This window comes from Beta vulgaris, chromosome 2 (genome assembly GCF_026745355.1).
Source record: "Beta vulgaris subsp. vulgaris cultivar EL10 chromosome 2, EL10.2, whole genome shotgun sequence".
In the NCBI taxonomy this organism is placed as follows: Eukaryota; Viridiplantae; Streptophyta; class Magnoliopsida; order Caryophyllales; family Amaranthaceae; genus Beta; species Beta vulgaris.
The window spans coordinates 51803043-51825392 of record NC_079203.1 but is presented as its reverse complement, the minus strand read 5'-3'; the positions used below and the strand labels follow the sequence as shown (position 1 = coordinate 51825392).

The window sequence follows — 22350 nt, the reverse complement described above, 5'->3', positions numbered from 1 at the left end:
ACAAGACCCCACATGACTATATTTTTTCTTATATAAATGAGAAAAATCTAAAAGATAAGATCTTGTAATCAGATCAGTTCAGATCAGATCAGATCAGATCAGAAAAAATAAGTTCAGATCAGATCAGATAAGTTCAGATCAGAAAATTTCAGGTGAACTAAACATAGCCTAATTGCTAGTAGAGGAGGGAGGGATGCTCCTCAAATTACTAGTTTACTACATGGCGATGGCGCTCACTCCATACACATTGTTGGGAGCAAATAACTAAGTGCACATTTATTTCTCACATATAGCTAAAAATATATGTACAAACCAATATAGTAATTTATACTTCTACCAAGTTTTCTTGAAAATTTGCTACTCCCTTTGTCCCAAAATATAGTTCCCATTTTTATTTTGGGAGTCAAATTTTAAAAACTTTGACCAAATATTCTTACTAATGTATACAAAAAAACATATTTATGAGGGGTCTTGTTAGATTCGTCTCAATGTGTAAATTCGTAATATCAACTTTTCATATTTTTTACTAATAAGAAATAGAAGATATCGTAGGTCAAAGGTACGTCTTGGAGACTGTGCAAAATGAAATGGGAACTATATTTTGGGACGGAGGGAGTATATGGTTTTTTTTTTTTTGAAAGAGAGGGAGTATATGTTAATGGTTTATGATTCAGAATTCAAATATTGCAGAAGTTAGAGAGATTGTACCTTGATATATATATATATATAATATATTATATTATATATATAATATATATATATATATATATATATATATATTCGTTAATACACCAATTAATAATAGAAAGATTACTAGTTCTAACTCACAAAAGTCTTGCTATACTACTCAAGTAGTACAAAGTGTTTTACTAGCCACCCAAATTAATTTTTTGGTTGTTAGACAACCCAAATGGGAAGAATGATATATACATTGGATCTAACAAATGTAAAAAGAGTGGAGAATGATGTTTACAATTATTGTACAAGTTCAAAGGCTAATTACTATGCTTGGTCTAATGAACTTTGTGGAATGCATCAAAAAATTTACCCTTCAAAATACTGAACCAATTGACAAACTTCTTCTCAAAGGAGTTACTCCAACTTGTGACCTTAGATGGAACTTGGTCCATATATCTCATAGAAATATAGGTAATTCCACCGAGTATGCACCCAATTGTTGGGCCAACAATGTAAATCCAAAGCCCTTTGTAAACATGCATGATTATCGCTGGACCAATACTTCTTGCAGGATTCATTGATGCTCCTGAAATTGTCCTGCAATTTAGGTAATTTTCTTAGTAAAAGCCATTTAGACATAACATTAGAGGAAAAAACATACTCTTTAGGAATTTAATAGAAACTTACCCAGCGATCAAGGCATTCATGAGTACTGTCATTCCAATAGCAACCCCAGCAAATTGGTTGTGCTGCATCATATTTTCAAAAAAAATTGGTGTCAACAAAATTTTGCAATATTGTCATATATAACTCATATTATGGATGCACTAATTCGAGATCAAGAAGTGGGTCAAATTGGAAATCTATACTAATATATTAAAAGGCGTGCGTAAACCAGGAACGGTGCCACGTGACGCTCTCCCTAGGGAGTTTTAGATCATGTAATCCATGTACAATAAAAAAAATTAGAAATTGCATAGTATAGGTTTTGATCCCGTGATCAAAGTTCATGCACTAAAGTTTTAACCACTAAACCAAGTAGTATTTAGTGCTATTATATCAAAGTACAATATTAATAAATGAAAATTTTCTTACCCGGGGCATAGCCCGGGCCTAATAACTAGTTAGACACTAAATTATGCATGAATTTATGCTTGGAGACTTGGAGTTACTGGATCACTTTTGCAGTTTTTAACTTAAAATAACTTATTATTTTGACCTATCATTATTTTATTTTGACGTCACTAAATATGTTCATTTTGTATTCATCACTACATGTGGGCTGTGTCGCCATCCCAATGAAGCTAGAAGACGAGTAAGGATTTGGAACTAACCGCTCTTTCGTCGAAGGCAGTGCCAAAAATGACAAACATGAGGATGAAAGAAATAATGATTTCCATGACCACAGCTTGAGCATCAGACCCAGATGGAAGATTCCCAAAATAAGCCTTGGGAGGTACATCAAGCAAAAGATATAAAGTGCCACTAGCAAATATTGATCCCATTATTTGAGCACCAATATAGAAAGGAACCTATAATAAGAAAGAAAACAACGTAACAAACAATGCACATCATCAGTAATTAATTAAGCAAATCAAATGTCTCAACTTTGAAAGATTTAATAATAGGATTATATATAATAAACCTGTTTCCAAGGAAATCCTCTTAGAAGGGCATAAGTTATGGTGACTGATGGATTAAAATGGCAAGAAACATGCTCCAATGTGTAGACTACAATCATGATGATTAAGCCCCAAGTAACACATATTCCTGGGTAAGTTATTTCGCCTTTGGTTTTCTCCACTATAATTGCAGCACATCCTGTGAAAACTATCAAGTATGTTCCGATGAACTCTGCTAACAACTGCATGACAACATTAAAAAAACCAGAGAACTATTAGTTCCAATTTTTTGGTACATGTCCATAAAACTAAGTGGCAAACACATGACTAGTATTGTCAATTCAGTTAACCAGTTCAGTTCTGGTTCAAACCACAATTCAGTTGACTTCAGTTCAGTTAATTCATTTCGTTTTTTCCAACTTACTTGATTCGCACACAGTAGTTTACAATTTACATATCAAAACTCTCTAAATTCATTTCATAAATTATGCACAATATTTTCTTGTGCATAGTTGTGGGGCAGAAAATCCCCTTTCTACTTTCTACATCAAATATTATTTTTTTCTTATTTGGAGTTCCTCATTCTCCCAATTTTTCGATTTAATATTTTCTAAATAAAAGAAGCAAATGAGCACAGAAATAGCATAGAAATATCATAATACATTCAACGTATCTACTAAACACTCCATACAGTGTGTTCAGACTATTTTCCGCTTATATGAAACTTTTCATAATGCGAATATGCTCCTTTTGGAGCCCTTCAAATAAGCAATTGAGCAAAAAAATAGCTTTCACGTAGCATTATTGGTGGCAAATTTTAAGGGGACTAACCTTTTGCAATATAGTTGCAAGTATGACTGAGAAATCTGAACTAGAAGATGCATTAGTGGGCACATTGATGGTGGTTGGTTGATTGCTTTTGCCATGGACCGAACCTTCCTCCATTTTTGAGAGCTCGACATCGTCCACATGGCTAACCTTTGATGACATGTTATGATTTTTGTTAAGTCAAAAGAAGAGATGATACTAAAGAGAGATGTATGTATTTAGGTAATGAAAATTCTCATGAATTTCTCGACGTTATTTATACTAGCACCATTTTACCAAATCAACTTTAAAACCAATAATATGATTATATAATATGGTTATCTTGATTATGTAAATGGTGGTGATATGTAGAAGAAAACAGTGTAATGAAAACCACTGGTTTTGCGAGTTTATTAGCCAAAAACCAGAATTATATTGCTGTTTTGGACTGCATAGCCGAGTTGTATTAAATTTTTTGAACGGTCTGTATATTCATTGTATATATCATATTGTACTCAACTGGGCATACTTATTTTATACTTATTTTTTAGGTGTTTGAGTTTATGACATTTGACATGTTTGTGGATGTGTTTTACCCATTTAAGCATCTTGCGTTGGAGTTTGACCAAATCATATTAGTAAAATTGCAATGGCACAAAACGTCAAATGTTATTGCATAACTTTGTTTTTCATCGTTGTAAAAATATAAATAAGAACTTCTTTGTATGTATGACAGTATGAGGGTGTCAGACATTTTTTTTTGAAAAAATCTCAAAACAAATAATTGATCAGAAGTTGGGAGTGATAAGACATTTACAACTAGTTGTATTATATGCACACGAGTGTGATTGACAAAAATCTATACTAATATATTAAAAGGCGTTCCTAAACGTGGAACGGTGCCATGTGACGCTCTCCCTAAAGCATTTTACTCCAAGTAATCCACATACAATAAAAAAAAAACTAGAAATTGCATAGCACAAGGTTTGATCTCATGACCTCAAGGTTATATACTAAAGTCTTAGCCACTAGACCAAATGACATTTAGTGTTATTACTTTAAAGTACAATATTAATAAATGAAATTTTTTTCTTACCCGGGGAATAGCCCGGACCTAATAACTAGTTGAAATTACTAAAAACAGCTCTAAAGATTTATTTCATCACTGAAAGTCTAAAACTGTAACACCCCTCTGGGGACCACGAGCCCGCTAGTAGATATTGTCTTCTTTGGGCCCTAGCCCGCAAGGTTTTTCTTTGGAGTGGGAACGGCCCACCCAAAAGGCCTCTACTAGGTTGAGGTATCCACCTCTATATAAAGAAGGCTTTGTTCTCCTCAACTTCCGATGTGGGATGGCTTTTACTCCCTTTTTCCCCACCCCCTTAAAGGGTGTCTGCGTCCTCGAAGGCACGACAGGACATCGAATCGGGCCCTGGCTCTGATACCAACTGTAACAACCCTGAATTTCCGGTACTTCTAAAATCAACTTAATATAAATAAACTCGGAAATCCAAAGGTGATACGCCGCGATAATTATTAATAATAACCGCAAGGCTAATGGTTCTAACTAAAACAATAAACAATAAGTTTTAACTAATTATTACAGACCAACTAAATAGAATGTAAATTAATTATTACAAACCAGAACATAAATCTTATAAATGAATAACAGCGGAAGTCTTTTTAAAAGTCCTATTAAATCAAAAGGATCCAACGCACTCTTTAACCCAACTGGAGCTAACTATCTTCAAGTCCCTGCACATTAAACACTGTAATATCAGCCAAAGGCTGAGCAAGATTTAATACTGAAATAAAACAAAACTATTCAATGTGCAGGTAAGATATATAGGAATATCTTACAAATTCATTTAAAAGGAGTACAGATTATATATATAAAATTAACTTTCTAATAACCTCAAATACGAACTTTCTTTCTTTCTAAACTGTTCTGTAAAACTTTCAAATATAACCTTTCGTAATCTGTGAGTAGGAAGTATATAAAAATCCAATGAGCTAGCTAGGCTCACTAGACAAGGTAAACACCAAAGTCCCTAGTATGCATACCCCTAACTTGATAACGTACCAAGAAGGAAGACTAATGGCAAGTGTATTGATCAACATACACCCAACTACTAAAATATATTGTTGAGACACTGTTAACTCAACATACTCCCAAACTCGGAGAATACCGCTTACCGGCAACCCCACAATAAAACTCTATAAACCCTCGTAAGGGTGAGGAACTTCCTCCTTTCAAAATCTCAACTTGGTAACATTGAGGAACTTCCTCCTTTTAATATAAATCTCATGAATAATCTCATAAACTCTTTCAATATAAATATCGAAAAACCATTTAAATCTCAACGTATAAACTTCATAAAACAATCTCATTGTCAAAATAAATTTCCAAACATTATAAAACAGTTTCTCAACTCATCTGTACAAGCACAGTAAGAAATCTTACCTTATCAGCAACCACAGTTAATGTACCTCAATCTCAAGTCAAAAAGGTTCCTCTACGAACCCGCAATCTACAATATAATAACATAGTATAAGTCACTTGACTATACTTTACTTGACTATATTTCACATAATCTAATTATTAATGGCATAGCTTAGTTAAAATGTACCCACACCTCGACGCCGTTATTATACACAACTATACCTCATCCATTCCGGCTACAACAACAACTAACTAGAAACTCGAACTCAATAAAAATTAGAATACTAGGAAGGTAATCTGACAATCACTAACCACCACAACACATATACAAATTCAACACCATTATTAATACCACATAACAACACCATTATTAATACCACATAACAATACCAACACAACAACCACCATAACATAACAGCGCCACCACCATACCACCAAAACAGCTAATACCCAGAACTTGCACAAAGCATAACTCCTAGTATACAACTCCAAATCACACGATTCTTGAGCCTAAATTCATTAATTCTTCAAGCTCTACAACTTTCATGAAGTAACCAAGGTCTAAAAACGACAGAATCTTTGAGAAAAATAGCCAAAACAGTAGTTGCGTGCAAAACAGAACAAACAATCCACATATAACAATAATTTTAGAGTAAACTTTAGAAACAATAATTTCACAAATCCAACTCGAAAATACATTAACTAAGTTGAATTAAACATGAAACACAAGCCAATTATACAAATTTCGCATAGTAGGAATTATCCCCAATTCGATTTTGTTATGAACCCTAATTTACAAAAACCCCAAATTCATATAATCAATCAAATACGAAATTATAACTTGAAAATTATAACTTACTTGATTAAAGGGAAGTACTGAGGTGAAATTACACTATAAAGGACCCAACAATCTCGACCTATTGACCCGTTTCTCGACCCGAAACCGCAAGTCCAAATAACCCAAAAGTTTCTCCTTTGAGAAACCACCAAGAAAAACAAGAACTATTAAACCCGGATGAGTGGCGATTGATGTCTGTGATGGTTGATAATCTTTTTGCAATTTAGTGTAAGTCTTTTGTTGAAAAAAAGAATAACGTGGAGTACTGCTGCTCCAAGGTTTTCAAGGTTTTAATTTTTTTTTTCTTTTTTTTTTTCTTCTCTTACTCTATTTTTTTATAATAAGGTTAGCTAGGTTTTAACCTAGGAATCTAGGAATCAGTTTTTTTTTTTTTAACCACTTCAAAGGTAAAGTCAAAGTTAGTAAAAAAAAAATACATTTTTAATAAAAGAAATATGAAATTATTTTCAGCAAATGATTTAATACAGATAATTACTAAACGGGTATAAAAATACGGGGTGTTACAATCTACCCCCCTTAAAATAAGTTTCGCCCCGAAACTTAAGATATTCGCCTCGAAACTTAAAATATTACCCAAAGAACAAGCCTATACTCCTTTACATTAAGATAACACATTGACTCTATACTTTAGTCAACTATATACTTCAGTCAACTACTATCACTTGACGTATAAAACCTCAACTAGCATTTCACATATTAATAGATAAACTCAAATGACCAAACTCACACTTACTAATATAGAAACCATCAATAATAATATGCATGAATTAGTATGAATTCTACCCCCTTAAAAAGGGAGTTACGTCCTCGTAACTAAAAATTTACCTGGGTGAAGAGATGGGGATACTTAAGACGCATCGCATCCTCAGCTTCCCAAGTAGACTCCTCCGAGTTGTGGTTTGACCACACACCTTCACATCTTTGTCTCACCTTTGCGAGTCTTCACGAATTTGTGATCTAGAATCTGAACTGGAAACTCCTCATAAGTCATGTTATCATCTAACTGGAGAGCTCTGGTGTAGCACATGCGAAGGGTCACTAATGTATCGCCGCAACTGAGAAATATGGAACACGTTATGCGCACGATCAACGCCTGGCGGCAATGCCAATCTATAAGCCACCTCTCCTATTCTCTCCAGAATCTCATACGGACCAATGAACTTAGGGCTCAACTTGCCCTTCTTCCCAAATCTCATAACTCCTTTCATAGGAGAGACCCTAAGCAACACCTTCTCTCCCACCTGAAACTCCTCATGGCGACGATGCTTATCACCATAGCTCTTCTGTCTATCTTGCGCCGCCTTCATTTTCTGCTGGATGAGCTTGACCTGCTCAAAGTCTCCTGAATCATCTCTGGACCAATCACAACCGACTCACCAATATCACTCCAACACAAAGGAGTACGACAACGCCTACCATACAAAGCTTCAAATGGTGCCATCTGAATGGTAGAATGATACTGTTATTATATGAGAACTCAATCAAATCAAGCTTATCCTCCCAAGATCCCTGAAACTCTAAGGCCAAGTTCAACATATCTTCCAATGTTTGAATAGTGCGCTCCGTCTGACCATCTGTAGCAGGATGAAAAGTTGTACTCATCTTCAACTTAGTCCCCAAAGCTTCTTGAAGCTTCTGCCAAAAGTTAGACAAGAATCTGCGATCTCTGTCCGAAACAATATCACTCGGAACACCATGAAGTCTAATCACGTGCTCTCTGTAAGCAGTAGCCAATCGTTCATGCTTCCAAGTATCCTTCATGGGAACGAAATGAGCAGACTTGGTAAGACGATCCACAATAACCCAAATCATATTATTCCCCTTTGGTGTCCTCGGAAGTCCACAAACGAAATCCATTGAGATCGAGTCCCATTTCCATGTAGGAACCTCTAAAGGTAATCATCCCCTGAGGCCTCTTGTGCTCACTCTTGACCTTCTGACAAGTCAAGCATCTCGAGACATACTTAGCAACATCCGTCTTCATATGGGCCACCAAAAAGTCTGCTTAAGATCCTTGTACATCTTATCCCCTCCAGGATGAACTGAATATGTGCTGAATGAGCTTCTTCTAAGATCTTTTCCTTCAACTCAGGAACATTAGGAACACACCATCTCCCCTTGAATCTCACGCTACCATCCTCAACCACTTGAAATTGACAGGCTCATTAGCTTGCTTGTCCTTTAAGAATTGATCATGTACTTGAGCTTTCTTGATCTCATCATACAAAGTGGACTGAATCATAAGAGAGTTAAGTTGAGCTCCCAATTGCACTATCTCCACATCAAGATTCTGAAACTCCTCTCGAAGACGATTCCTCGAACGCATGGTCTGAAAGCCATCCCACATCGGAAGTTGAGGAGAACAAAGCCTTCTTTATATAGAGGTGGATACCTCAACCTAGTAGAGGCCTTTTGGGTGGGTCGTTCCCACTCCAAAGAAAAACCTTGCGGGCTAGGGCCCAAAGAGGACAATATCTACTAGCGGGCTCGTGGTCCCCAGGGGGGTGTTACAAAAACAATGACATTTTTTTTAAGAGAATCATGTGGGAGCCTAATAGTTGGAGCTCCCACCTCCCAACCTCATGGTCGGGAGTTTGATTCTCATCAACCCCATGTTTGGGGTTTTTGTGTGGATTTATGCTTCTTGGTATAAATTCTCGATTTTCAGTCTCTAGAAGTTTCCTTATGGATTGAGATCCCCTTCTTACCCTCTAACTCATGAAGGTTGAGCCTGCTTGGACCAGTTAATTACCGAATAAAAAAATAGTCATTTTCTTTAAGAATTCAAATATTAATCATAGGGTATTTAGGGTATTTTAGACATTTTTGGATCGACACCAAAGTCCTATAGTGTTGAGAAAGAGGTAGTAGCTTAGTAAAATACCATCCCAAATTCCAGGATATTGCCCAGGGTTCAAATCCTCATCCCAACAATATATTGGGAAATTTACTTTTGAGTTGTTTAGCCTTATATATACCTAGCATGTGAGCTGGTGTATCCTGTATGCTACTAGCCTAACAGGAATTGATCTTCGCACCAATTATCTTTCCTAATAATAATAATAAAAAAAAATCCTCTAACGTTCACCTGAAATAGAGATTTTATCTCAGGGTGTATTTGTAACAACAATAATACATTTAAAGTAGCTTTTCTTTGGTGTTAAACTAGTTTTGAAACCTATACAATGTACATGATCCCCCCCTCACTCATTTCCTAGGATTATTTATTTAATTTATTGATTTATAATTAAGGTGAACTACAAAAATGAAATTTTCATAAATTAAAATGACTACTTCTTTAAAAGATATTAAGTTTTAAAATTCCATTAGGTTATCTCTTGCTACTTATGTTTTATATAAACTACTAACATATACTTTATATTGTTGTGCCAAAATTATTTTAAAAAATAAACTTCATATACTATTATCATGTTCTTTACATGTACTCCAGGTCCATGTCCAAGTGAAATATTTAGAATTCGAGTCTCTGTCTTAATATTTTAGACATGGATCCTAACCAAATCCGACCCTTAGACTCTAAATCATCTAATTTGTTTTACCTTTTTATTTTTGAAAAGTATATCTAATTTCCTAAACAACCATTCAACATATTTTTTATCTTCATTTTTCCCTCTTTTTGGATATTAGTCTTTCAAGACATTATTTGCATTGTCCTAAATAGTATAAATTGTTTTTGTAGTTTTTTTTTTTTTTTTGATAATTTTGTAGTTTGTTTTCATAAATTTAGAAAAGAATACACTAATCATCTGAGGCGATGATATTGATACAGACAATGATCCCAGCCCATATTACATTTCTCTAACTGCCTTAAATCATTAGATAAGCGCAAGGACAAATAGTCCCATTTTACATTGGTCTACGTTGCAGTCTTGCAGAGCACTCACAAAGTCACAATAGTCACCTTTGACCTTAGTCACCTTACTAATATTCCATGGACCATGGCAGATTGGCAGCAGATGAAGTTGCCAAATTTCAGCACCAATCAAGGAATTCAACAATTATTATTTATTATTCTAGTTTATGTTTTTCTTATTTATGAATCTTTTTTCTAGATAATTATTTTTTGTCAAGAAACATTATTGATATTGAAAATTTGGCAAAAATAGAAAAATAAGCTTGCACCCTAAACCCTATGGATCCTAAGAGTCTAGGCCCAATTTTCCTAGACCCTTAAGATTTGGGTCAAGGTCTGCCAAAACATTTAGGGTTTGAGTCCAGTGTCTGACTAGACCCGACCTAAACTCGATCCATGCCCGTCCCTACCAATCACCACTCGCCAGAAGCACTCCTATTATAAAAAAAACCCTAAAAAGATAAACAAGTATGATGCCAGTACTATTATCATCAATCATCTTTAAGCTGAAGCCTGGCACCCGAGAAAAAGAAAATTGAGTATGATGACTTTAGTGAAGTTGGTATTCTTGAACCCTGTTCTTTTAGGCTGAACTGAATATAATAAAACCATTGTAACACTAGTTTGAATTTTGGACCGACAAGTCAACAATAATGTGAATAATTTTTTTTGGAAGGCATAATAATGTGAAATAATTTATTCAAAAGGAACAATAATGTAAATTTCATTGTAATGAAGTAGAATTTTTCAAAGTGCTTTAGCCGCCAATGGCCCACTCTCCTTTCCTCCCAACTTCCAAGCTGTACCTTACTTCACTGAAGCTACTTCAATCATGCAAATCACCACCAACAAATGCACTTTAGAGCAAGAAACTGTAACTACTAACTAAAATAATGGAAGTCCTTTATGTTGAGGCAGCAAAGGCAATAACAAAGCTGGTGATTACACGTCCCTTAGAACAAGCAAAGATAGCATGGGGAATCAAAGACAAGCTTGAAAAACTTAGAGAAGAATTCAACTACATCCAAGCTCTTCTGCAAGACATTGAGAGGTTGAACCAAAGACATGTACTAGTTGATAGCCAAATTGTTAATGTTTGGCTTAGAAAAGTCATGGATTTAGCTTACCTTGCAGATGATGTAATGGATGATTACGCGTATGCAATTCTTCGTAAGAGATCAAGTTCATGGGAGTTAAAGAACAAGATCATATTCAACAGTAATGGTTGTCAACCAGAGAAGAAGCTACTAGCTGTCATAAGGTCGAAGAAGCGATCATTTAAGAAGAGATGCAGTAACTTGTTGACTCTCTCTAGTTCCAATCCTTTGGCCTTTCGCCTTAAGATTTCTAACAAGATCAACAACATTCTTAGGTCCTTTGATGAATTGTTTAAGGATGCTGAAAAGCTTGGTATTAAGCCAGCAGAAGTGGCAGCAGCTGATGTAAGAGGAGCCATGGAAAGTAGAATTAACAGCTACTTGGATGAAGTTCGAGAATTAGCTGTTGCACATAGCCTTGAATTTGTAGGGAGGCAACGTGATCAGGAGGATCTTGCAGATTTTCTTTGTGATCCTAACAACGACGAGGAGGTCTCCACCATTGCCATCGTTGGTATGGGAGGTACACTCATACATCTTATTAAACTTGTGTCTGTCTTTAGTTTCCTTCCATGCTATTATAACTCTTTCATCAGCATTTTATACTCTAGCTTTCTGACTCTTTCATGAAAATGATAGACAAACAAAATCACAGTTTCTCTCTGGCCTTTGTTACTCGGACTTGAGTTCTTGTCCAACTCAACTACTTCATAAAAAAATTTCCTTGATTTTGGTCCATGACGGAGTTTGGAAATATCCATGATACCCATGTTGGAGTGTCAACGATATGACACGGGTACTTGAGTTTAATTAAAGAGCTCCAAGTAACATACTGTCAGACAAGTTTTATTATCTAGAGTGCTAATTTAAATTCTTGAAAGCAGTATATAAAATAAGTGGGCAGTATATGACATTATACCTTGTATAAACAGGTCTTGGAAAAACAACATTGGCGAGACAGTTGTATGAAAATGAGGCAATTATCAAACATTTTACAGAAAGATTTTGGATATGTATATCTGATAACTTTACTGTGAAGAGGGTTCTATCTGTGATATTTGAAAAGCTTACAGGAAGGAAATGTGAACTGTCAAATACAGAGGATATCATCGAAAGGGTTCACCAACTTGTAAGGGGGAAACGTTATCTGCTGGTGCTTGATGATGTATGGGATCAATATCAAAACAAATGGAGTTCTATTAAGAACTCTTTACGAAGAATTGGAGGCTCCACAGGAAGCATGGTTTTAGTTACAACTCGCAACACAGACGTTGCAAAAACAGCAGAAAGCCGATATCTGCACCAGCTAACAGGGCTATCTGATGAAGAAAGTTGGGCGTTCTTTGTGCAGAAAGCTTTCCTAAAAGGAGGCATAGCAACATACAATCCAGGGCTTGAGGATATAGGGAGAAAGATTGTGAAGAAATGCAAGGGATTGCCATTAGCAATAAATGTGATAGGAGGCTTATTACGAATGAAGGAAGATCCATGTGAGTGGAAAACTATTGAAAAGAGCAGAATGTGGAATCTTCCCCAAGAGAACAATGATATCCTACCTTCATTAATGTTGAGTTACAACAATTTGTCTTCTCCCTCTTTAAAGCAATGTTTTGCTTACTTTGCTATTTATCCAAAAGAATGCCTCGTTGATCGAGAAGATTTAATCAATCTCTGGAATGCTCAAGGTTTCCTTCATTGTCAATCAGAAGGAAGCAACTTGACGCCTGAGGAGCTAGGAGGAACATATGTTGATATATTATTGAGCAATTCACTCTTACAAGCAGAGACACGACATTCTTCTGATTGTGATGTCACAGAATATCGTATTCATTATTTAGTGCATGATATGGCTCTTTACATATCTAGACATGATTGGTTAATTTGGAAGGGGGTAGACAAGGTCGGTAATCCTTATGGCTGTCGGCATCTAGCCATATATTCTGAAGGTGATGATGTCATAACCTCAGAATCTTCAGCAGAGAAAATGGCACGGTTGCGGACACTACATTCTATTATTAGCTTACCTGCAAATCTTTTGGTGCATGCCAAAAATTTACGTGTCCTAAAATTAGCTGCAACGGGTCTAAAGGAAGTGCCTACTGCAATTGGGGAGCTCACTCATTTAAGGTACATCGACCTATCACATAATCCAATAGTTATGCTGCCCGACTCAATCACAAGCCTTCACCATCTGCAAACTTTCAGACTTTTCAGTTACAAGTTCAAGAAATTACCTCAAAGATTGTATAGGTTAGTCAACTTAAGACACCTACATCTTACCTCCCATTCATGGTGCCTGCCTAGAGGGATCTCACGATTAAAAGCACTCCAGACGCTACCAATGCTTGAGCTGAATGAAGGCCACGGATGGGAAATTGGTGAATTGGGAGCTTTGAGTGACATTAAGGGCCTCTTATCTGTCTCTGGACTTGAACATGTGAAGAGCAAAGAAGACGTCGAGAAAGCTGGAATTTGCAAAAAAGCCGGCATTTCAGAGATGCAACTAAGTTGGGGCTGGGGAAGGACTAGCAATCACCTAGATGTGCTAGATGCTTTATGCCCTCCCCCAAATCTAAAGTTGCTCATGATAACAGGGTATGATGGTCCAAAGTTTCCTTCTTGGATGATGACTTTTAGTGATGCCACTCTAAGACCATTCTTCCATCTGGTGCATATTGAATTACTATATTGCACAAGTTGCCAACAACTTCCCGCGCTGGGGAAACTACCATGCCTTCGGGATCTGTCTATGTATTCTATGTGGTCTGTCACAAATATAGGGGATGAATTTTATCATTCTAGTAATGATGTTAAGGAGCGAACTCCAACTGTATTTCCAGCCTTAAAGAAACTTACTGTTTCTAGCTTTGAGAACCTAACAGAATGGGCGCCACCACTAAGTTGCGAGTCTGGAACAGTAACTGCACCACCCACAGTTGCATTTCCCTTGCTTGAAATCTTAAAGATTGAACAATGTCACAAACTGGTCCAGACTCCTACCAACTTCCCTTCTCTCAGGCATTTATGGGTTAACAAGAGTCTCAAAGGCCTAGCATTGTACAATGTTATAAATGGAAGTAGCAATGCACTTACCTCACTCAATATCAATGAGGCACCAGAACTATATGGGATACCTGATGAGCTGATCAATTGCATGAATCTTGAGGAGTTAACGATACGTTGTTGTCCTGATCTACAATCATTACCTGATGGACTTGGAACCCAACTTACTTCCCTACTTCACTTGTCTGTAATCGAGTGTCCAGAACTGAAACAGATCCCAGCCACTATGGGGGATTGCCACTCTTTAAAGAGATTGTGCATACGCGACTGTCATAATATACAAGGTATGCCAGATTTGAGTCAGCTGAATCATATTGAGGAGGTAGAGATCAATGGATGCAGAAAACTGAAGTGTCTGCCAATATTAATAGGGCTTCAAGCCCTTCCTCTCCTCAACTCATTATCCATTGGAGGGTTGGAGTCCTTAGAAATCGAGTCCTCGAGCTCAGTAATGTCCTCCCAACTTGTATTCCCAGCACTGAAACTGTTGAGAATCATCAAAGATGACTGCACAAAGCAACTACCAGAATGGATTGGGAGCCTCTCGTCGCTGCAGAAGTTGGAAATAAAGTGGTGTGAGAATTTGATGCATTTACCTTCACAAAATGTCATGTTACAGATGACCAGATTGACAGCACTCATGTAAAGAATGTGATTCTGCCTCACTCTTACTATTTCACAGCTCAACAGTAATGTAGTGGGAGCAACAACCTGCTGTAACCTGCACTTCTGTACTTTTGTTTTTTAGTGATCCTAGAAAGATAAGTTGTCTCTTTGTACACCTAATCACTAGGGATTCTCTTCATACTTTGATATATATAGCTGTAATCTTTATAGCCGTTTTATTATGGCATTTGTGTAACAAGAACACAGATAGAGAATTATAAGAGAAAAGAGAAAAGCCTCTGAAAGTTTATCAGAGAGAAAACCTTGTGCTTTTGAGCTTTGAATTTCTTTTCATGGTATCAGAGCTTCAGGTGTGAAAACTTCAATCCTAGAGATTTCAAAGCTCTATTTTTTCCCTTCAAAATCAGCCCTTTTTCCTTTCCCTCCAGTTATAATGACTGAGAAAACTGAGAAAACTAACTCAAACAATCCTTATAAGGATCCACTCTTCATTGCTATAAATGAGAGTGCTGCCACTGCTCTAGGAAGCATCCTTTTCGATGGAAACAACTTCCTAAACTGGAGCAGGAGTGTTAAAATTGCTCTAGGAGCAAAGAACAAGATTGCTTTTCTTGAAGGAAAACATCCTAAACCCAATGAGCCAGGAGATGAAATGCAGAAATGGGTTAGGTGTGACTACATGGTGAGGTCTTGGCTGTTAGCAACAATGAAGCCAGAGATTGCAGGAAGTTTGGTTTCAATGCATTCTACAAGACAACTATGGGAAGAAATTGTAGAGAGATATGGTCAGGCTAATGCCCCCCAACTTTTTCATCTGAAAAAGGAATTATGGGAATTTCAACAACATAACCTAAGTGTTGGAGAGTATTACTGCAAGCTTAAGGATCTTTGGGATCAAATTGCTCAGCTTGAAGAAATCCCTGATTGCAGCTGTGGCACAATGACAAAATGCAGTTGCAACCTTCTGAAGAGAATGCTGGAGATACAGGAGAACAACAAGATCATTAAGTTCATTATGGGACTTAATGTGGGGTATGAACAAATGAAGGCAACTTTGTTGGGGATGGATCCTCTTTTACCAGTGAACAAAGCTTAAATTGGTTCTACAAGTTGAGAAACAGAAGCAAATCACTGGTGAAATGAGCATTGGAATGAGATGAGTGCCTTGAATGTGAACAGGCAGGTGGAATACCTAGGACCATTGAAGGACTTTCAAAGAAAGGATTATAAAAGGATGAAGATGGAGAAAGATGCAAAGAAATGTGATTATTGTGGTATGAAGGGACACTTGAAGGTCGAGTGTTTCAAATTGAATGGCTATCCAGAGAGATTCAAGAATGCAAAGCCAAGAAACTACCAAAGACAAGCAGCAAATGTGGTGAAAGAAAAACTGAAAGGGAAAGTAGGACTCCTTTTGAAGCTAGCTGTTCTCAAGAAGAAAAAATGAGATGAAGGATGATGGAAAGATGATATCAGCTGTTGTTCAAGAGGTCATGAAGGCACTGGGAAAGAATGCAATTGCTTATAGCAATTTTGCAGGTAAAACTGTCATCTCTAATGCTATTTCACATAAAAATGGTTTTGATTCAAATTCCTGGATAATTGATTCGGGTGCTAGTGACCACATATCTGGAAATAGATGTATATTTGACAACATGAGAGCCTTGAAAGGCATCATTAGGGTTGGTTTGCCTGATGGAACAGTGAAAGAAGTGAAGGAATTTGGAACCATCAGAATATCTGATGAAATTTTGTTGAAAAATGTTTTATTTGTGAGTGACTTTAGGCACAATTTGTTACTGTCAGCAAGCTCTTGCAAGATAACAAAGTGATGAAGTTTATTTTTGATAAAAATGGATGTTATGTACAGGACCTTACCAATGAGCAAATCATAGCTCATGGAAGGAACCATCATGACCTGTATGTGCTGGATGTGAAAGAGAAGGAAGCTGAGAAGGATGATTGTGATGAAAGGGCTGGAAAATATTGGCTGCAGAAACAATGAAAGATAATGACAAGAACCTGAAGTTAATTCATGCTAGGCTAGGTCATGTGTCATTATCTAAGATGAAACATTTGAAGTTTTGTGATTGTAAGGATTTGAATAACTATTTTTGTGACACTTGTTCTGTATCTAAACATCACAAACTTCCTTTTATTCCAAGCTCTTCTATTGCTGAAAATATTTTTGATATGATACATGTGGACTTATGGGGCCCATACAGTGTGAAAGCTGTAACAGGTGCTACTTACTTTCTTACCATTGTGGATGATCACTCTAGGGTGACATGGACACATCTAATGTCAAATAAAGAACAGGTGAAAGGGATCTTGGTTGGTTTTCTTGCACATGTTGAAACTCATTTCAAATGTCAAGTTAAAACAATAAGGTCTGATAATGGCACTGAGATATTTCAACAAGAATGTGGGAAAATCCTAGCTGAAAAAGGGATTGTCCACCAGAGAAGTGTTGTAGGAAGGCCACAACAAAATGGAAGAGTGGAAAGAAAACATAGATTCCTTCTAGAAACAGGAAGAGCTCTCAAAATTCATGCCAATCTTCCTGATCACTTATGGGTGAATGCATACTAACAGCTACATACCTAATAAACCTATTACCTAGCTCAGTTCTTAACTGGGAAACACCTTATAAAAGACTCATGAAAAGGGAACCTAAGTATGAGCATTTGAGGGTAATAGGAAGCTTATGTTATGCTAGTCCTAGTAGGAGGCCTAGTGACAAATTTGCTGAAAGAGGGATCAGATGTATCCTGATAGGTTACCCTCCTCACCAAAAGGGTTACAAATTATATGACCTAAACAAAAACAAGATTTTTGTTAGTAGAGATGTAATTTTTCATGAAAACATTTTGCCTTTTGTCCTTAATCAGGACAAAAGAGATTATGAAGAATTTGTGCAAAACAGATTGATGAATGCAGGAGATGAAGATCAACCTAGTGAAGGTATGGAAGAGATTGCCTTGGATTTAAATCCAAGAGAAGCAGGAGAAGAATTGATACAAACTGAAGTGATAGAGAATGATGTGCTTGATCAACAAGTATGGGAACAAGAATCTCATACAATTGCTGAGAGAACAAGACCTGCAAGGCAGAGAACACTACCAGGAAGATTTAAAGATTATGTTGTTACTCTCCCGATACACAGGGACCTCAGTTGCACTCAGAGAGGGTGTCCTTGATGCTCAAAAGGCTGCAAAGGTCTGAATATTACCCTGAAGAGTACATAAGCTCTTTGAACACTGCCTTGAAAATCACTGAACCTCTGAATTACAAGGAGGCAATAAAGAATGAAAAGTGGCAAGATGCTATGAAGCAAGAAATGCAAGCATTAGAAGAAAATGGGACTTGGGAATTAACAAGTTTACCAACAGGAAAGAGAGCTATAGCTTGTAAATGGGTATATAAAATCAAGCTAAGGCCAAATGGAGAAGTAGAAAGATTCAAGGCAAGGCTGGTAGCTAGAGGAGACAGACAAGTCAAGGACAAAGACTATAAACACACTTTCTCTCCAGTTGCAAAGTTCACAAGTGTGAGGACTCTCATTGCATTAGCTACTTCTCAAAATTGGGAACTTCATCACCTAGATATCAACAATGCCTTCTTGCATGGATATCTAGATGAAGAAGTGTATATGCATCCTCCACCAGGGCACACAGCAGAGCATAGTGGTAAAGTGTGTAAGTTGAAAAGAAGCTTATGTCTCAAACAAGCCTCTAGACAGTGGAACATAGAGCTCACTAAGCTGTTTGTTAGAGAGGGATATGTGCAAAGCAAGAGAGATTACTCTCTCTTCAGTAAGAAAGTTGAAGGCAAACAAGTAATTGCACTTGTATATGTAGATGATTTACTAATCAGTGGTGATGATGATGATGGAATTAACCTTTTAAAGCAACAACTTGATGCAGCTTTTACTTGCAAAGATCTAGGGCAGATGAGATACTTTCTTGGGATAGAAGTTTCAAGAACTAAACAAGGGACCATGTTGAATCAGAGAAAGTTCATCTTGGATATTCTTAGCAATGCAGGTATGGAGGAATGTAAGCCTTGTAAATTTCCCTTTCCTAGAGGTCTAAGACTATCAATCGATGAAGGAGAAGCTTTACCAGATCCTGAATTCTATAGAAGCTTAATTGGAAAGCTCCTCTACCTTAATCTCACAAGGCCTGATATATCCTATTCTGTCCAGCAACTCAGCCAATTCATGGCTTATCCTAGAAAACCTCACCTTCAAGCTGCCATCCATGTCATTAGATACCTTGCAGGGACCCTTGATTGGGGTCTATATTATCAGAATGATTCTGATGTCTCTCTTTCTGCCTATTGTGATGCTGATTGGGGCACTTGTGCCTTTAGTGGAAGGTCTCTCACAGGATATTGTGTATTCCTTGGGAAGAACCTTGTATCTTGGAAGACCAAGAAACAAAAAACCATCTCCAAATCATCTGCAGAAGCAGAATACAGATGTATGTCTCAGACTACTAGTGAACTAGTCTGGATTGATGGGATATTAGAAGATTTGCAATTCATAGTTCCTAAGCCCATTAATCTCTACTGTGATAACAAGGCTGCTATCTACATCTCTCATAACCCTGTGTTTCATGAGAGAACTAAGCATCTAAAGCTAGATTGTCATTATGTCAGAGACCACTACTTGGATGGTTTTGTCAATACTCTTCACATCAGATCATTTCTTCAGTTAGCTGACTTGATGACTAAGGCTCTTGGTGAGCAACAACATAATCACCTCTCTCTCAAGTTGGGCATCCTTACCTCAGCTCCACCTTGAAGGGGGGGTGTAAAGAATGTGATTCTGCCTCACTCTTACTATTTCACAGCTCAACAGTAATGTAGTGGGAGCAACAACCTGCTGTAACCTGCACTTCTGTACTTTTGTTTTTTAGTGATCCTAGAAAGATAAGTTGTCTCTTTGTACACCTAATCACTAGGGATTCTCTTCATACTTTGTATATATATAGCTGTAATCTTTATAGCCGTTTTATTATGGCATTTGTGTAACAAGAACACAGATAGAGAATTATAAGAGAAAAGAGAAAAGCCTCTGAAAGTTTATCAGAGAGAAAACCTTGTGCTTTTGAGCTTTGAATTTCTTTTCAACTCATCATAGAATCCTGCCCACTTTTGCAAGAAAAATGTGCAAAGAAGGATGACCCTGAGTGGCACAAAATCTCCCACATCCGTCTCATTAGCATCAACTCAAACATTATCCAAGAAATGTCGGCATAAGGTTACATTGATCATCCAAGTAAATAAATGCCCTTATATTTTCTATAAAAATTATGTACAATTGTTTAGTTTGGTCAGCAATAACATCGGAGGTGCAACTGTAATATCTACTTCCCACCAAATTTATATTTTGGTTACTTCCTAGCCCCTACCATAACCAAACAAAATTTAGCAAATCCTAGAACATAAATTTCAATTTATCGGCGTTACAACTTCTTTATAAGTTATACAGTAATTGATAGTTCTACCGTCTAACAAATAACCACTAAAATTTCAACACCCATGAATCATGATATCTTAAAAAATCAACATAAATTTTGGGTTTTACGAAATGTCGCCCTATGCAAATGGGGGTATAGGTTGGGTGAGGTCGTAGTGTATGTGTATCTAGTGCGATACTTAGATAAATCTAGGACGACGGTCTTTAGTCATCCATTAAACTTTTTACGACCACAAAATACATCAAAGTTTTTTTTGATCCATATGAGCCACGAGTATAAAGTACAAAGAAGGGGAGGGAGATTCAAACCTGTATCGTTCACAGCACCTCAATCTTAACCACTATAGGCCAAGACATCCTTGGTTACAAATACATCAATTGAATGCATTAGACAATCATAAAGTACATGTTAAGTGGCTGTTTAAGTTCAATAAACTATTCCCTTCAACTTTGAGTAAGATTTGGTCAGTTTTTTCACAAACTAAGATTGACTGTAAATAATCATGTATAATACTAAAAAGTCAAAACCATGTATTAATATGTTCATGAACTAATAGTACTATAACAAAGTAGTAGTAGAAGACTAGGATTGGCAAAAAATAAGGTTTGGCCTAATGGTAAAAATTTGACTCTATGATCAATTAAATCCCACTAGGGATGCTTTGGGTTACCATCCACCCTTTCTCCACGGAGTCTGACGTACAAACCTAGTTGATTATACTTATACAAGATGTCAGTTCAATACGATCTTTCATCCTACCAAGTACCAACTTTAAAAAAATAAAAAAAATGATCGACAAAATAATAATATAAAAAAGTTAGGGAAGAACAAGAAAAGAGGGGAAAGTTCCCTCAAAAAAAAAAAAAAAAGAGGGGAAAGAGATTATTATACTTCCTCCGTTTCAAAATAGATGCTACATAGTTGACTTTTCCACTATTCATGAATGAGGTTTGACCATGCATTATTTACTATTAGGTAAAATCAAATGTTTTAATGTAATATGTTGTTGGATTTGTCTTAATGTATATTTTAGAAAATCAAAATTTTATACTTTACTCTAATACATAATTAAAGATATTAGTAGTCAAAGTAGTGCCTCGACAAGCGTTTTAGTCAACAATGTACCATCTATTTTGAAACAGAAAAAGTACCTTCCACTGCAGTAAATTTCCGAAAAAGAAAAATACTCAAATCGAGTAAAGTTTGAGTTTCGAATCTTGTTGAGAGCCAAATTCGACTCCCACAATTAAAAAAAAACCCTCAAATTTTGCAAGATTTGGGTCGAAAATAATTTTCAGGGACAACAAAGGTAGATGAATTGGTGGATCATGGATGCGGTGGGAATTGGGAGAAGAGCAAATGGGTTCCTCACTGAGTCACTTCCTCTTGGGCTTAGGCTAGGCCAATAGGTGGATATAATTTTTTAAAGGAAAATTTGTCCACAACAATATTCTAAATGTAAGTTTTTGTCAGAAATAACATATATTTTTTTAAATGAAAAATGGTCTTAACTTACCGGTATAGTGAAAGTTATTCAGATAAAAATTGAAATCTAATCCAATCCAAAATAAAATACTTCAGATTACGTTTGAACTACGTTTGGATTTGATTGGATTATTGGATTGGGTATATTGAAAATTTGGATTTTCGGATTTGTTTGGATTGAGGGTGATTGAATCCAAAAATTCAAAATAACCGAATAACAAATAAGCCTTGTATTGTATATTTTTATATTTGGGTTCTGAAAAAAATTATGGGTTGTATGAATAGTATAAGCTAATACTGGATTTTTAT

At 36.4% G+C, this 22350-nt stretch overlaps 2 protein-coding genes and 1 long non-coding RNA gene across 4 annotated transcripts; 1 reads left to right on the top strand and 2 right to left on the bottom strand.

Annotated features, from left to right (window-relative positions):
* Window positions 1-802: 802 nt before the first annotated feature.
* LOC104906759 (probable aquaporin NIP-type) lies at window positions 803-3925 on the bottom strand. The gene is made up of 5 exons (XM_048639456.2): window positions 3132-3925; window positions 2324-2542; window positions 2013-2210; window positions 1366-1427; window positions 803-1275 (listed from the first exon to the last, which is right to left on the bottom strand). The coding sequence occupies exons 1-5, from the start codon at window positions 3288-3290 to the stop codon at window positions 1014-1016; spliced, it is 900 nt and encodes a 299-aa protein (XP_048495413.1). The 5' UTR covers window positions 3291-3925; the 3' UTR covers window positions 803-1013.
* A 691-nt stretch (window positions 3926-4616) lies between these two features.
* LOC130590412 (uncharacterized) lies at window positions 4617-6756 on the bottom strand. The gene is made up of 3 exons (XR_008968325.1): window positions 6410-6756; window positions 5572-5638; window positions 4617-4862 (listed from the first exon to the last, which is right to left on the bottom strand). It is a non-coding gene; the product is annotated as an uncharacterized LOC130590412 (long non-coding RNA).
* Window positions 6757-11036: 4280 nt separating this feature from the next.
* On the top strand, window positions 11037-20471 carry LOC104906750 (putative disease resistance protein RGA3). Of its 2 annotated transcripts, none has more exons than XM_048639454.2 (3): window positions 11037-11894; window positions 12313-15085; window positions 20212-20471. In XM_048639454.2, the coding sequence occupies exons 1-3, from the start codon at window positions 11177-11179 to the stop codon at window positions 20333-20335; spliced, it is 3615 nt and encodes a 1204-aa protein (XP_048495411.1). In that variant the 5' UTR covers window positions 11037-11176; the 3' UTR covers window positions 20336-20471. The 2 variants fall into 2 exon arrangements, with proteins under 2 accessions (XP_048495411.1, XP_048495410.1); XM_048639453.2 differs by having other exon boundaries at window positions 11038-11903.
* Window positions 20472-22350: the final 1879 nt, after the last annotated feature.

What these genes read in the sequence shown, in the direction of transcription:
- LOC104906750 (XM_048639453.2), top strand. Translation starts at nt 11,177, where the DNA reads ATGGAAGTCCTTTATGTTGAGGCAGCAAAGGCAATAACAAAGCTGGTG. An exon ending in TGCCATCGTTGGTATGGGAG is followed by an intron (nt 11,904 to 12,312) that starts GTACACTCATAC and finishes TTGTATAAACAG; the next exon opens with GTCTTGGAAAAACAACATTG. An exon ending in ACCAGATTGACAGCACTCAT is followed by an intron (nt 15,086 to 20,211) that starts GTAAAGAATGTG and finishes TTTTCAACTCAT; the next exon opens with CATAGAATCCTGCCCACTTT.
- LOC104906759 (XM_048639456.2), bottom strand. Translation starts at nt 3,290, where the DNA reads ATGTCATCAAAGGTTAGCCATGTGGACGATGTCGAGCTCTCAAAAATG. An exon ending in TTGCAACTATATTGCAAAAG is followed by an intron (nt 2,543 to 3,131) that starts GTTAGTCCCCTT and finishes GTTGTCATGCAG; the next exon opens with TTGTTAGCAGAGTTCATCGG. An exon ending in CTGCCTTCGACGAAAGAGCG is followed by an intron (nt 1,428 to 2,012) that starts GTTAGTTCCAAA and finishes AATATGATGCAG; the next exon opens with CACAACCAATTTGCTGGGGT.